This window comes from Vombatus ursinus, unplaced genomic scaffold (assembly GCF_900497805.2).
Source record: "Vombatus ursinus unplaced genomic scaffold, bare-nosed wombat genome assembly UNPS02008996.1, whole genome shotgun sequence".
Classification (NCBI taxonomy): Eukaryota; Metazoa; Chordata; class Mammalia; order Diprotodontia; family Vombatidae; genus Vombatus; species Vombatus ursinus.
In genome coordinates, this window is record NW_020948774.1 from 8,583,207 (window position 1) to 8,598,054 (window position 14,848).

Below are 14,848 nucleotides of genomic sequence, written 5' to 3' on the forward strand. Positions count from 1 at the left end.
GTGTGTGTGTGTGTGTGTGTGTGTGTGTGTGTGTGTGTGTGTGTGTGTGACAGAGAGAGAGAGACAGAGAGACAGAGAGAAAAAGAGAGAGAGAGAGAGAGAGAGCAAGCAAAAGCTTCAACAAAGGACACTTTAAAATTACTTTTTAAAAATGCATATATTTTTCATGCCAGAAAATTCCATTCCCCAGGGTACATAGGTATTATTTTGTGACAAGTCTAGCTGCATATGGCACAAAGCCTCCCTTGGACAGTAACACTCAAGGGGAGCAATTTTCAAACTTTGCCTAGGGCATACAATTGCCTTCTCGAAGCATTGCCTGAGTTAGGAGGGGTGGAGTGGGGGTAGTGGTGGAGTTCATTAGATTAGCTGGAGTAGCAGCAGTAACAGAACGTCAGAGCTGGAAAGGACCTTAGAGACTACCTGTCTAGCTTGACCCCTTCATTTTACAAATCAGGGAAGCAAGTCCCAAACAGGTTAAGAAACTGCCCCAAGTTCATGAAATCAATTAGCGATAGAGTCAGGACTTGAATAATAATAACAATAATTGACATTTATTTAGTGATCTTTGTACCAACCCTGTGAGTTTGGTACTACCATAGTCCTTACCATCCCCATTTAACAGATGTGGAAATTGAGGTGGAGAGGTTAAGTGGCTCATGCAAAGTCACACAGCCAGTGTTTAAAATAGGACTAAGAATTCAGATCTTTCTGAAATCAAGTGCATTTGCTATACCATACAGCAGTAATTTCAAGAGGAGAAAGGGCCCCCAACCAGACAATGTACTGTCAGAAGCAGCTGGCTTACTATGCTCTCACTGAATTATTAAGAGTAACTCATAAGCACTGACATCTGCCACCTCCACCTAAGATCTCATGTGTCTTTTCTCCGCCACAGTTATTGTGGTGTATTGGAAAGAGCTCTAGATTGTGAGTAAGAGTAGTCAAAATCTGGATTTAACTTATCCCCTGTATGATTGGGAAAATGACTTCATCATTCTGGGCCTCAGTTTCCTTACTTACTAAATGAGAGGGTTACACTACAAGGTCTCTTTGGGCTTCAAATCTATGTGTTCTCTTTCTTTCTCTGCATGTCTAGGATCACCTTAGGCTAACCCTCTGTATAGAGGTTAGGTGGATTTTGAAGATTGGACCTGTCCTGATCTTTGCATCAGTATTTACCATTTACTGGAACCTCCAATATCTCTATTTCTACCATACCTCTATTAATGGTTTAAATACTTTGACTGAAGGATCATCCATGCCTTCTTTCCCTCCTCCCACAGAATACTTTCCTCGGTTCATTTGGGGCTTACTTACCTCTACCTTTCCAGAGCAGTCTGGGTATTTGGGGTCATTGGGCACCTCACATTGATCACGCTGGCCTTCAGACACTGGGAGGGGAGGGTCAAAGGAAATGCAGATAATGTGGAAAGATAAAGACCCCAGTCACACCCTGCTCCCCAGAAGGGAGTAAGTCAATCTAATACAAGAGGGGAAGGGCAGATAGATTTTCCTAGCACTCAACTTCTCAAACAAGAATTGTAAGCATGTATGCTCAAGGGATTGGGTCAAGAGATTCATGCTAGTCTTCCCTATGATCCCAAACCATGCTCAGGCTAGCAGATGGCAGTCCCTTTTATAGGTGTTTAGCCTTGCCCACTCCATCCCCTACTTCTTTCCTTAGGAAATAGATTTCACTCTTGTAAACAATGGTCTTACCCAATAAACAGGATGGACTATTAGGGAAAGTGTGGACTTGGGTACTGGTGGCAGATCAAACCTCACCCCATTATCTTACTGTGGGGCTGAGTGACTATTGAATAGAGGAAGCTTGGGGTATTTACTACCCCTTCTCCCCCCACCATACACATACTTTTTACATAATCCTCTCAAAATCTTTTTGAGCTTGAGCTTCTCAGGCAAAGCTATAGGAGCAGGTCTCATCTCTTCTCAGTGACCTCATTTATCTCTTTAAGTTAAGCATGCATAGAAAGCAAGGGGCTACTGCTTGGTGTTAAGAGCAGCTGAATCAGTAAAGAGTCTCTTAGACACTGGCCCCTTCTCTGCCATTTGTTACCCATCCAAGTTTAAAACTTCTCTGACAGGGTTGGAGGGAGGGTATTTAGGGGAATAGGATAGGTTGCTATGCTAACCCTGAATCTAGTGAAATTATACCTCCTACATCAACTGTTATCAATTCCCTGAAGCCCCACCCTTCCAAAAGTCCCACCTTTGGGAAGCTTTGTCCAATAACCTGACCTTATGGGAATTTGCTCAGCCTGTGAGGCAGAGACCATCACCACCCTTCCAGGGCTCTGCTACACAGAAAACACTTGGAGATGGAAAGTGGTTGGGATAAAGCGAAAGCAAATATCTATGGCCAGAAACTTGTAGTGAGACCCACCCTTGCTGTGCAGGACACTGTTGCGCAGGATTTGATCCACCTTCACGGCGATGTCAGAGACATTCTGGGCAATGGCCTGGATCTTCTCCATCAGCTTGGCACCTGGTGGGAACCTGAGCAAGGAAGGAAGTGAACTATAAGCCTGGGGAGAACCCATTTGTATCGTCTTCAGGGCATTATTTCCCAAGGAGATTTTTACCATGAGACAAGTAAAGGATTCAAGACCTGGGGCCATGTACATCCTCAAAAATCAAGGGTGGAAAAAATGGAACTCTAGTCCCCAGGGAATGCTGAAGGATGATCATGGAAATAGTAATGGTGGTTATGATAATAACAACAATAACTGACACATATATTGCTTTAAGGTTTTCAAAGTGCTTTTACACACTTATTTGAAGATAATTACTGTAACAACTGTGTGAGGTAGGTAGTATAGATATTAATATCTGCACTGAACAGATGAGGAAACTGGCACTCATAGAGTTTAAAAGAATTGCCCAGGTCACACAATAAGTCAGTGCCAGAGGCAAACTTTTGAGTCAGGCTTTCCTGAATCCAAATTTAGCACTTTATTCACCCTGATAATACTACAGGTATAAAGCATATGTGTAGAACCATATGTTTGGAAGCATTTTTTAAAAAGTTTTTATTGATTTATTTTCTTATATCACCTTCTTTTCCTAATATATTCATAACTTCTTCCCCAACTCAGAGCTAACCCTTATAACAAAGAATTTTAAAAGGCAGTTTAGCAAAACTAACCAACATATCGATTAAGTCCTGCAACGTATATATTATACCACATCAGCAGTCCCCCATTCTGTAAAGAAGGGAGTTGCATTCTCATCTCTCTTCCTTTCAATCAAGCTTAGTCATTATAATTACAATCTTCAGTTTCATTTTTTCCCCACATTTACACTGTTGTAATCATTGTGTATATTGTTTTCCTGGCTCTGCTTATTTTATGAATTTTATATAATTCTTCCCATGCCACACTATATTCTTCATATTTATTGTTTCTTATGAAGCTGTACTATTTTAAATATCCCATCACATTCATGGGATGAATTTGTTTAGCCATTTCCCAGCTGATGGCCATGTACTTTGTTTCCAGTTCTTTACTATAAAAAATGCTGCTAAAATATTTAAGTGTATCACAACAACAACAACAACAACAACAACAACAAAATAACATTTATATTTTGCTTCAAGGTTTGCAAAATATTTTATAGATATTATCTCACTTGATTTTTGCAACAATGCTGGGAGATATGTGTGATTATTTCCATTTAACAGATGAGTAAACTAAGGCTGAGAGAGGTTAAACAACTTGCCCAGGATCACAGTTCATAATTACCTAAGGAGGAATTTGAACTGAGGTCCTCCTCATTCCAAGTCTATACAACCCTTTCCACTACACCATAATACCCATAAAAATACATTAGATTTTCTTTGTCTTCGACCTCAATGTAGCATATGTCTAGCAGTAAGATCTTTGGGTCAGAGAGAATGGACATTTTAGTCCCTTTCTAGTGTAGAGTGGAACCTCTCATAGACTGTGCATGAGGATGGGCCTGAACCCTGGCCCACACATGCTCCAGCCCCTTACTAATGGGCATACATGACCAGAAGGTTCTGATTGTTTCCTTGGTATCCATGATTGCTGAGTGGTGGGGAATGTTATACCAAAGATGACTGAGCCATGAAGAAAAACCCACTCTATAGGCTATAAGAAGTGAGGAAGGAGAGATGGCTTCTGGTCTCCTTTTTTCTAGGCTTCCTTTTTGTTGGCACACAGCTAATGTTAGCTCTCTCCCTTGGACTTTCATTGCAGGAGGAAAGGAAATTTTTCTTCTCTTCTACTCCCTAGAAGCAGCAATGACAGCTTTGAGCACATGGCAGTGAGAACACATGCTTGCCTGGGTGAGCCTGTGATAGGATCTCAAGTTTCTAGTTTGTGTTTCTTTCTTTGTTTTTCTTTCTCCAAGCACAGGTGGCCAAACAGCAATCCTCTGAGAATGGCAGTTCTAGTCTTGAGAACCACCTGGTAAGTTTAAGAGACCAAGAGTTTCTGGGTGCTGACTGGCAGTAACTATACTACTTCTTGGTGGAAGGGATGGTCACCAGCAAAATCATCCTGAAAATTGAAACCCTAGCCACGACAGCTAGACAAACTTGAAACTCAAATTGCTATTTGGAGAGTACAGATTGTTAAAAAAAAAAATGAAATCTGTTTGTCAGTCTCTGCAAGCCTCCTATTGGGTATTTCTTATGTCTGAAGGAAAGTATAATAGAGAAGATGGATCATAGTTTATGTCTTAATATTATATTATATTAATGAACACTTGAGGTTTGGACACTTTAAGCATTTCTCTTAAGGTGAAAAATAACTAGCTGTTCTAAACTTGCTATCTACTACTTCTTATGTTGTGTCATTTTTTTTAGAAGAGACATTGGGCCATACCTTAGCTTTGTTTTAGAGATTTTGTCCATAGCTCTATCTTGGGGTAGAGATATAATGTTCTGACTTTATGGTCAGGCTGTCCCAGAAAGAATTTGGTCTTAAGTTCAAGACCAGAGTCCATTTGTAGACACTGCCCCCTATCCAGTCATAGGTGACATTAGAATATTTCCAAACTTCCTTCCAGAATGGATGGACCACTTTACAGCTCCATCAATACATATTAGTATGTCTATCTGTCCATATCATTGACTATTCCCATCTTTTGTCATCTTTGCTAATTTACTGGATGTAAGGTAGCCATTTCCTTTTTTCTTTTATTCAGCAATTTTCATATGGTATCTGTAGCATAGACTTTAAATAGTACAGATGGAGTCTATCTGATTTAACAAGTTCAGCTTGTTCAAAATGAAGTTATTTGGCATCACACTCATCATACTGGACTCAGCACTGGTGGAGATGATACTTTCTATTTTCAAAGTAATCCGTAATGATAGTGCTTGAGTCCTCATTTTAACTTTTAAAGCCAACTGTATGCAGGAGGGCTTAGAACCTGGCAGAGTTATGACTTGGGAGATGGAAGTACAGACCAACAACTAAACAAAAACAAAAACAAACAAAAACCAAGAAAGTTCAAATAAAAAAAAAAAACAGCTTCCTGACAGAATGCTGATTCAATGCTCCAGAGTCAGGTGGGGTAGGGCTAGAGTGGAGTAGGGGGATGGGTGGGTCAAAAGAAGTGGTGCAAGTACATTATGATTGCACTATTTTTCTAAGTGATCCAAGAAAAAAGGAATATGAGTTTTGGAGGCCTGAATTTCCTGAACCCAGTCAGGAAGACCTGGGTTCAGATCTTACCTCTGACTAGGCTGTGTGACTTTGGTCTGGTTCACCTCTCTAAGTCTTAACATATATAGTACCCACCTCAGCATTGTCGTGAAGGTCAAATGAGACAATCTGTATGAAATGGTGGTAATTAGGAGGGGTCTTCCTGATCTGCTCTGGATAGAGTATGCCAATAGTGCATGAGTGGAACTGAGCCAACCACCCATGGCCATTTGGGGAACATATATGTTCAGTGCTAAAAGACCTTGGGATGACACAGCAATCCTTTGGTCCCTATCATGACAGCAAGGGAAGGGAGCTAATTTAAATAAAAGGCCACTGAACCAGGGAAGAGTAGTCCATTCAGCAGACCTTAAAGGAGTAATTCTGCCCTCTGGTGTTCTCTCTCTTCCCATTTCCTAAGCAAGTCACAACTCTTTGAACCCCCTCCCTTAGGCTCTCTGCAAGGGGGAGGAGGGATTCATGTTTTCTCTCTGTACCTGCTCCTGCCCCTGCTTCCCAAGCACAACGATGGTGGCTGCTCAGACCTGGCAGTGAGCTTGAGCTTGGGCCTTGGGCCCCTGGCTTGGTGTTTCTTTCCCTGAGTGTAAATGACTGAATAGAAATATTGAGTGAAGGACTCTTTGGCTCTGTTAACGAGCTCAAGAGTTGGGAGTTTGTATTTATTGTTGTTCATCCTTTGTTCTTGAAGAGGACCAATGACATCATGAAGTGATGTCTTGACTTGTGTATGAATTGGATTTAAGTTAGCCAGAGCTGCACAAAGTCATCAGCCTCCAAAGTCATCAGAGCTCAGAGGCAGGACAAAAGTCAAATTGACCCAGGACACAGTGGGTGACCTTGGCCTTTTTAAACTAAGGTCTTTCCCAGGTCTCAGTTTGTCTGAGGCAATGCCTATTCAATGATTAAGGGCTAGATAAGAATTGAGACAAAAGATGGCTTAGTTTGCCATCACAAAAAGAATGCAAATGGGAGAAGAAGAATCTCAAGTTTCTGGCCTGAATAGAAAACAATTGCTACTTACACTCACTCTGAGCCATCAAAACCCAAACAATGAGTTAGAAAGGCTTGGACTGGGGCCTATTGTTGGCCACTTAATGAATGCCAGAGTGATTTGGGTTTAAAGGCTAGTCAAGTAGCTCCATTTGAATCATAATGAGCCTTTCCCAAAGCCTGTTTTTTCAGATCTATATTTCATAAATGAAAATTGCACAAGAAAAAGAGTTAATTGACCCAGCTTTTAGAAAAAAAAGATAAATAAATGAGAAATTAAAATTTTAAAAAGCTACTCTCCAAACCCCAAGATAATTTACAAAATATAAGTGACCAAAAATTATATTCCCTTGGACAGAGCACTCACATCTCCCCATGTGGATAGAGAAGAAGGAGGAAGAGGAGGAGGAGGAGGACTAGTTAATGTATTCCTGAATCAATACTAACTAGGAGCAACAGGAGTTTTCTAAAGCTATTAAAACATTTCTCAGAGAAGATGACCACCAATAGAATGAGCCTAGGGCATACTCTACTAGGATACTAGAACCTTGAAACACCATTATAGCTGGAAAGGATTTAGAGATCATCAAGTACAATCTCCTCATTTAACAGATAAGGTAATTGATCCCAGAGTCATACAGGTTATGTCTGAAGCAGGAGTTGAACTTTGAGTTCTAACTGCCTCAAAATCTGCCCCTCTCTCCACTATGCTATATTTGCCTTTCAAGTTGTTCTGACAGTGCAGAGCCAAAGTAAAAGTTTAAGTATCGACCTTCCAGGAGAGGATAATGGGAGTTATGGTTTATTATTTCAAGTATTAAGTATTAATGCAGGGGGCAGCTAGGTGGTACTGTGGATAGAGCACCAGTCCTGGAGGACTTGAGTTCAAATCCAGTCTCAGATACTTAATAGTTGTGTGACCCTAGGCAAGTCACTTAATCCTGATTGCCTCAAAAAATTTTATTAAAGCATTCTATGAGTCTTCTGTTTTATTAGTATTTCTTTTGGTTAAAGGAATTAAATAGTTGTTCTATATATGATGTACCTTGTATATGGAATACTTTTCTAAAAGGGACCCTGTTGATCCCTTTGGGAAACACTTCCGACTTAAACCAAACCTAAGCCTTCCATGGATCCCCCTGGTGCTCCAGGGTGTGGGCATAAAAAGCCAGATGCTAAACTTCACTAGGACTAAATCTGTTTTGAATGAATCTAGAGCTGTGATCTCTTCGTGGGAAAGGTGCCCCAGCTCCACCTTGGTTGTCTGATCTTGTTACACTTGTAAAGCATTTTTGCAAAATGTAAAGTGCTATATCACAATAAATTCCAGTTTTTAATGAGCTTGGATCTAATTTCTGGTGCTCGAAGGTGAAACTGCAAAGAAAATTGGGGCTCAGGAGTTAAAAAAAAGAAAGGACAAGAACTAGGGAGAAATGTAGGAAAATAGTAATGTAAAAGTAAAAGCGAACTGTGATTAAATGATAGAGACAGAGAAGGAGGAAGAAGGAACATAGACATGAAAGCTAGAAATAGGCTATGTAGCTAGAAGGGGGCAAGTTCAGGGGCTTTCACTGAAGCAAAGTCTAGGTAGAGGTGGGGAACCTGCAGTCTCAAGGCCACATGTGGCCTTCTAGGTCTTTGGGTGAGGCTTTTTGACTGAGTCCAAGTTTTACAGAACAAATCCTTTTATTAAGAGGATTTATTCTGTGAAGTTTGTATTCAGTCAGAGGACCACACTTAAGGACCTAGAGAGCCACATGTGGCCTTGAGGCCGCAGGTTCCCCACCCCTGGTGGAGGATGCCCTTAAGTACCAGATGACTGGAGATAAAGACAGAGAGATAGACAGATAGACAGAGACAGAGAGACACAGACACAGACAGACAGACAGACAGACACACACAGACAAACACAAACACATACACACAGGGTCGGGGAGAGAGAGAGAAAGAGAGACAAAGACAGAGAGCAAGTGATCGAGGGATGTGGTGTCAAAGAGTTCTCTAATCAGCTACTAAGCAGGAACTCAGTCAGTATATAAAAGGCAAAACCTTTCCCTATGTCATCCTTCTTTGCTCCCAGGGGAGAATAGGGCACAATATCTTTACACTGCCTCTCCAGCACTGAAAAGGGGAAGGGTGGCTAGTCCCAATACCCCAGCTCATCTTGGATGCCATGAGTGTATAGTTGCCTCTGCCTCTTTTGCGTTTGTTTTTTCTTGAGTATCCTGTGATGGATGTGGCCCAAGGATAGTAAATTCAAAAGAGTCCAAGGTCCCATCAGCTGTCAGGGCTGAATGCGGCTATAGCTATGGCATTTCTGAAACAGTCATGGGAGTCAGTAAGAGGAAGAATCTGTATCAGGAGTGAAGAGTCACACCAAGGATAGACATTGGAGACGGTCAGTGATTTGCGGTGAGAGAAGTACTGGCTATGGACTCAGGAAAGGAATAGATCTTGGAAGTTGTCTGAGAAGCCTGCCAACCAGAGAGCTGAACCTGAGACCTTTGTGAGGACTCTGCAAAGGGAGGAAGGGCTTCTAGGGGCTGTGAGTTAGTTCTGTATTCCCTTTACGTGTGCCTCACTCTCATGCTCTTCAGTTGGAGCCCACTTTTCAGTGCTCTGCGTATAGATGTGGGAGAATGTGTCCAAGGAACTGGGAGGGGAAATGTTTGTATCAACTGTTCTTACCATACTTCGTAAATGTTTTTGCTAAATGCTGCTGCTGATTGTTGCCAAGGGTCATACCAGCTAAGGCTCAGAGGTTACTCCATAGGAATATAATTTCTGGTTGCTTAATTTTACAAGTTATAGTTTTTTCCTAGTTTTCTAAAATTCTTTGGACACTTTTTTTCCCTATCCTGTGGTTCTCAAGAGTAGACCATTGTTTTCTGAGTACTCCTTTTTATCCCAAATTACTTCAGGCTTTTTATTATCCCTGAAACCCCAAGAATAGTAGTAGTCTATGAGCTGGAGTGAAAGTTAAGGGAGTGTTTTGGCTGTATGACAGTCATTTAACCTTTCTGAGCCTCAGTTTCCTCAACTGTACCCACCACACAAGTTGATGTATGTAGTAAATGCTTGTAAAGCTCGTAAAGCACTTGAGCAGATCTCATTATCAGCTATTAAATTTCTCCTGCCTCCTTTTGGCTTTGTCACTGAACCAGAGTCTTGTGTCAAGTAAGGCATAGAGAAAAGGGAGAGTGGAAGGTTAAGTCAGTTCTGTGGATTTGGAAGGCAAATCTGTTCTTAATCTACAAGTAGAAGGTTCATGTATTAGAACTAGAAATATGGTTTACATCATTCATCCATCCCCCCCTTCACTGACTCGCCTTGTTTCCTTAGGTTCTCTAGGGTTGGACAAAGGAGCAAATGGGCTGGAGATTCCCCTCCCTTTTGAGTCCCATTTTTTTCAAAGGGAGAAGCTTATTTCCCTTAGTATCTGGGAGAAAAAGTCAAGACTGAACAAAAGTCCTATTTCCTGTCATAACTTCCTCCCTTTACTTCTGGTACCCAGTGCCCTCATATGATGTGTTTCTTGCCCAAAGCATCAGTGCCATGCCCTTACATAAGCTCGCCTTCTCCTAGAAATATCCTGAATTCAAAAATCACTTTTCCCTCTCCTTTACCTCCTCCTCCTCTTCTCACCTTTCACTTTAGCAGGGCTAATCTCAGTTGGCTACCAGGAAGGAAGTAATCTGATTAAATCAAATCCCATTGAGAAGTTAAAGGAAAAAGCTGTGCTAGGCTTGTAAATTCTGAACTTTTAAATCTACACAGAAATGCCAAGCAATTCATGCCTGAACCCTGAGGTTATCAGTCACAAATTCATCTCCCATTTCTCCTCAGTTTCTATTTTTTAATCTTCCATAGTTTGCTGACTATAAAATGATTGATATTATGTAGTGCTTTAAGTTTTGGAAAGCACTTTACATATATCATCTCATTTGATCCTTATAACTGTGAAGTAGATATTAGAAATAGTATCATCTTTATTTTACAGATGAGCAAACTGAGACTGAGAAAGGTTAAGTGACTTACAGGGAACTGAGGCCTCTTAATTCCCATTCAAGGGCTCTTTCCCATACATTGCCCCAACAGAGAGAAGGCCAGCAATGCCAGTGGTTAAGGAGGGGTCCAATGTAGTTTGATCAATTATCTTCAGTTCAGGTGACCTATGTTTTACTACAGAGAGTAACTATTACCTTGAATTATGGACTCAGAATGTTAGCACTAAAAGGTACCTTAGAAATGACCTAATCACACACTCATCTTACAGCTGAGGGAACTGAGGCCTAGAGAGAGAAAAGTGATTTGTTTGAGATTGCATAGAGACTGAGCCAAGATTAGAAGCCAGATTTCTGTTTCCATCCTGTGTCCCTACTAATGCATCACATCACCTCTGCCACAGGAGGGAGGGAGTAAGGTATCTGGTCCAGGGAGTGAGCTAGTGTTAGAAGACTGGAATCTACCATCAGACTAGAAACGAAGTATCTAAGCAGGGGTTTAAATGGTTCCTTCTTTCCCTGCCTAGCACTTAGAGTGACAAAACAAAACAAAGACTCTCCCACTGTTCCAGTCTCAGCTTTGCCTGCTAATTGGTAGGGCTAAGTTATGGAACTCCAGGTGGAAGCCACCAGTACATCCTTGCCCAGAACCAACAAGAAGAACAATTTCATCTGCAAAGCCATTGAATAACAGACTCCTGCTTTATTGACACTAAGAAAGCCAATAGCACAAAAAAGAGATATCAGGATCCATCCTATGTAGCAGCAAGCCAGAGAGAACAGAATTCCTCAGGAAAAGGAGGGAGGAAGAGAAGGAGAGAGCATTCCCATTAACCACTGCACTAGGTCATTAGAAAAGCTTGGCCACCCACGCTCTCTACAATGTGACTGATCACTAGAAAGAGGAAGCAAATGGACTGATTCTTCTTTAGTAGCAGCAAGTCCTCTTACGCTATCCTAGCATTATCTATGATGAAAGACAGAATTTCCCTTTCTCTGCTCCCTCCCATCTCCTTGCTTGATGGTTCCCTCACTACCCTTATCAGAGTTATTCTTTCTTTTCCTTTAGTTGAAGAAACTGAAGCTCAGAAAAGTTAAAGGGAAAGAGTGCCAACTATTTCTAAATCTGAGCTTTAGTCATACACACAAACTCTTCTAGGATTTTAGACGTCACTGCAACAAAACCAAATGCTTCTTAAGGCCTTGATCTGGTTGTAATTTATACCAAAATGGACTGATTTCTGATTTGAGTAAGAGCAATGAAGTCACTCAGAGGGAAATGGTGAAATGGACTGTGGGCATTAGTAGGTGACAGTAAATTACCAGTGAAGAACTGAGTAGTCAATTAGCCAGTCAAAAAGTACTTATTAAATGCTTATTGTGTGCTAGGCACTATGCTAAGCACTAGGTATGCAAAGAAAGGCAAAAACAAAATAAAACAAAAAAAACAAGCCCCTGTAATCAAAGAGTCACACTTTCATGAGTAAGACAATACACAAACAACTAGGCACATACAAGATGTATACAGTCAAAAGTATGTTTTTTCCAGTAGCAATGTGTGGCTGTGAGAGTTGGACTATGAGGAAAACTGAGTGCCACAGAATCAATGCTTTTGAATTGTGGTGCTAGAGAAGACTTTGGGGAATCCTTTGGACAGCAAGGAGATCAAATCAATCAATACTTAAAGAAATCAATTCAGACTTCATTGAAAGGTCAAATACTGAATATTTAAATACTTTGGCCACATAGTGAGAAGACTGGACTCATTGGAAAAGACCCTGATGCTGGGAAAAATTGAAGGTAAAATGAGAAGGGAATAGCAGAGATGGATAGATAGTGTCAGAACCAATGAACATGAGCTTATATTGACTTCGAGAGACAGTGGAAGATACAAGGGCCTGGTGTGCTATGGTCTATGAGGTAACTAGGAGTTGGACACAACTGAACAACTGAACAATGACAAAAAGAAGGTAATCTCAGAGGAGTGGGGTAGACCAGGAAAGTCCTCTTGTAGATGGGATTTGAGTTGAATCTTGAAGGAGTATAGGGAAACTAGAAGGTGGAAACGAAGAACATCCACATGTAAGGGAGAGTCAGTGAAAAGACAAGGGGTCTAGAGATGGAGTATCTTGTGTGAAGAATGGCAAGAAGGCCTTTGTCATTGTATCTGAATAAATGGAGAAGAGTGAAATGTAAGAAGACTAGAAAGGTAGGGTAGGGTCAGTTTGTGGAGGGCTTTACAAGCCAAACAGAGGGTTTATATTTGATCCTGGAATTAATAAGGAGTCATTTGAGTTTATTGAATATAAGAGAAACAGCATAAAAGATATTAGCCAAGGAATGTACAGACTGGAAAGGGAGATGGGCTGTTCATTTATTGAGAATGAAGGATAACTGATAGATCACCCATGTGCTCCATTAGTAGTCGTACAATGGCAAGAGATCTTGAGGGAGACCTCAACGCATTGAACAGACCTTTTGAGGAGAATTTAACAGAGGACATAAAGTCCCCCAGGATGAGAAGTCAAAGATGGCTCGTGAGCTGCACTATTGAAGGGATTACCCACATTGATGAGATTTCAGAACCATCAAGTGATCAGAGAAAGAAGAAGGGTCATGCCCATGTATTCTGGTAGACTTCAAGGAGCCCTGAATCTGGACTGATTTGTGTTATCCATGAGTTCCTCAAGGAAAAGAAAATGCTAGTTGACTTGAGAGACTACCCATGTGGGCTTGGACAAGTTGATTCTAGCAGTTATAGTGTAATAGGGTGCCTCAATGAGTAATGAGCTCCCTGGCAGTGGAAACATTTAAGCAAAGGCTGCAAGGCTGGAAGATCCCTGGTCAACAATGCCAGGCTGAGGATTCTTTCTTCAGGTAGCAATTGAACTACATGACTTTTGAAGTTTCTTCTAAATTTTAGATTCTGTGATTCAGGCCTCTAGCATTCTGGTCTGGGAGTGGAAGCGATTCTTTCACTAATGGCACCTGGTGATAGACTGTTCTTTAAGGGGACAGGCCTCAAGGGCTTCTTTCTCTTCTAAAGCTGTATGGCCCTGGAGAAATCTTGGCCTTTTCATTCATTTTTTTCTGTTCTAGGTGCAGGGAGTAAGGTCCCCAACTTGATCAGGAGAGTGAGCCACAGAAATCCGAGTGTCTTAATACAGACTAGGGGCAGCTAGATGCACAATGGATAGACTGCCCAGCCTAAAGTCAGGAAGACTCACCTTCCTAAGTTCAAATCTGGCCTGAGACACTTACTAGACCTGTGACCCTGGGCATGTCACTGTTTGCCACATTTTCCTCACCTATAAAAATGATCTGGAGAAGGAAATGGCAATCCACCCCAAATGGGGTCATGAAAAATCAAACACAAATGAAATGATGGAACAACAACAATAATCCAGACCAGATGTTGTTGACCCAGCAGCAAGGCATGATCTTCAACAAAGACCTTGTGGGAGACTCATCAGCTTCTAAACCATGGGCCGGCCCCAAGACATCACTAAGGACACCCATTTTTGTGGTTATTTCCTGCCCCCGGGTACCCACATCATCCCACTCTTGGTCTCCACACACCAGGACTCCATCCATCCAGTTCAAGGACCCAGAATGTTTTGACCGGACCAACTTCCTGGATGAGAAAGGGTCCTTCTGAAATAACAAGGCCTTTGTTCCAGGAAAGTGCATATGCCTAGGGGGCAGGCCCGACTCAAATGGAGATCTTTCTCTTCCTCACCACCATCCTCCAGCATTTCAAGCTGTACCCAGTGGAGAAGCCAGAGGACATAGACCTGACTCCCTGGTTCATAGGCCTGGGCAATGTGCCCTCACCCTATAAGTTCCTGCCCAAGGGGACACCTGCTATCCCTTTCACCTGTGTCTTTTGTCCAATAAATCACCCCCCCCAGGCAAAAAAAGAAAAAAAAAGACATTGTGGCCCTATACCAAAGCATGCTCACCACACACACGTATTTTGTATGTATCTAAATATTTTACATATTGTGTCCCTAACTCAAATGTATACTCTTTGAGAGCGTGGACTATTTTTTTGTTCGTTTTGTTTTTGGAACTTTAGGCCTTCCTTCCTTCCTTCCTTCCTTCCTTCCTTCCTTCCTTCCTTCCTTCCTTCCTTCC

The 14,848-nt window shown here is 41.5% G+C and overlaps 1 protein-coding gene across 2 annotated transcripts in view; it reads right to left on the reverse strand.

The window, feature by feature from the left end:
- MGAT5B (alpha-1,6-mannosylglycoprotein 6-beta-N-acetylglucosaminyltransferase B) overlaps positions 1-14,848 on the reverse strand; it is a 134,641-nt gene that overhangs the window by 67,963 nt on the left and 51,830 nt on the right. For both annotated transcript variants that reach the window (XM_027850262.1, XM_027850261.1), the window contains exons 4-5: positions 2,408-2,520; positions 1,321-1,394 (exon numbers count right to left, since the gene is read on the reverse strand). In XM_027850262.1, the coding sequence (XP_027706063.1) occupies positions 1,321-1,394; positions 2,408-2,520 (187 nt within the window). The remainder of the gene's footprint in view (positions 1-1,320; positions 1,395-2,407; positions 2,521-14,848) is intronic.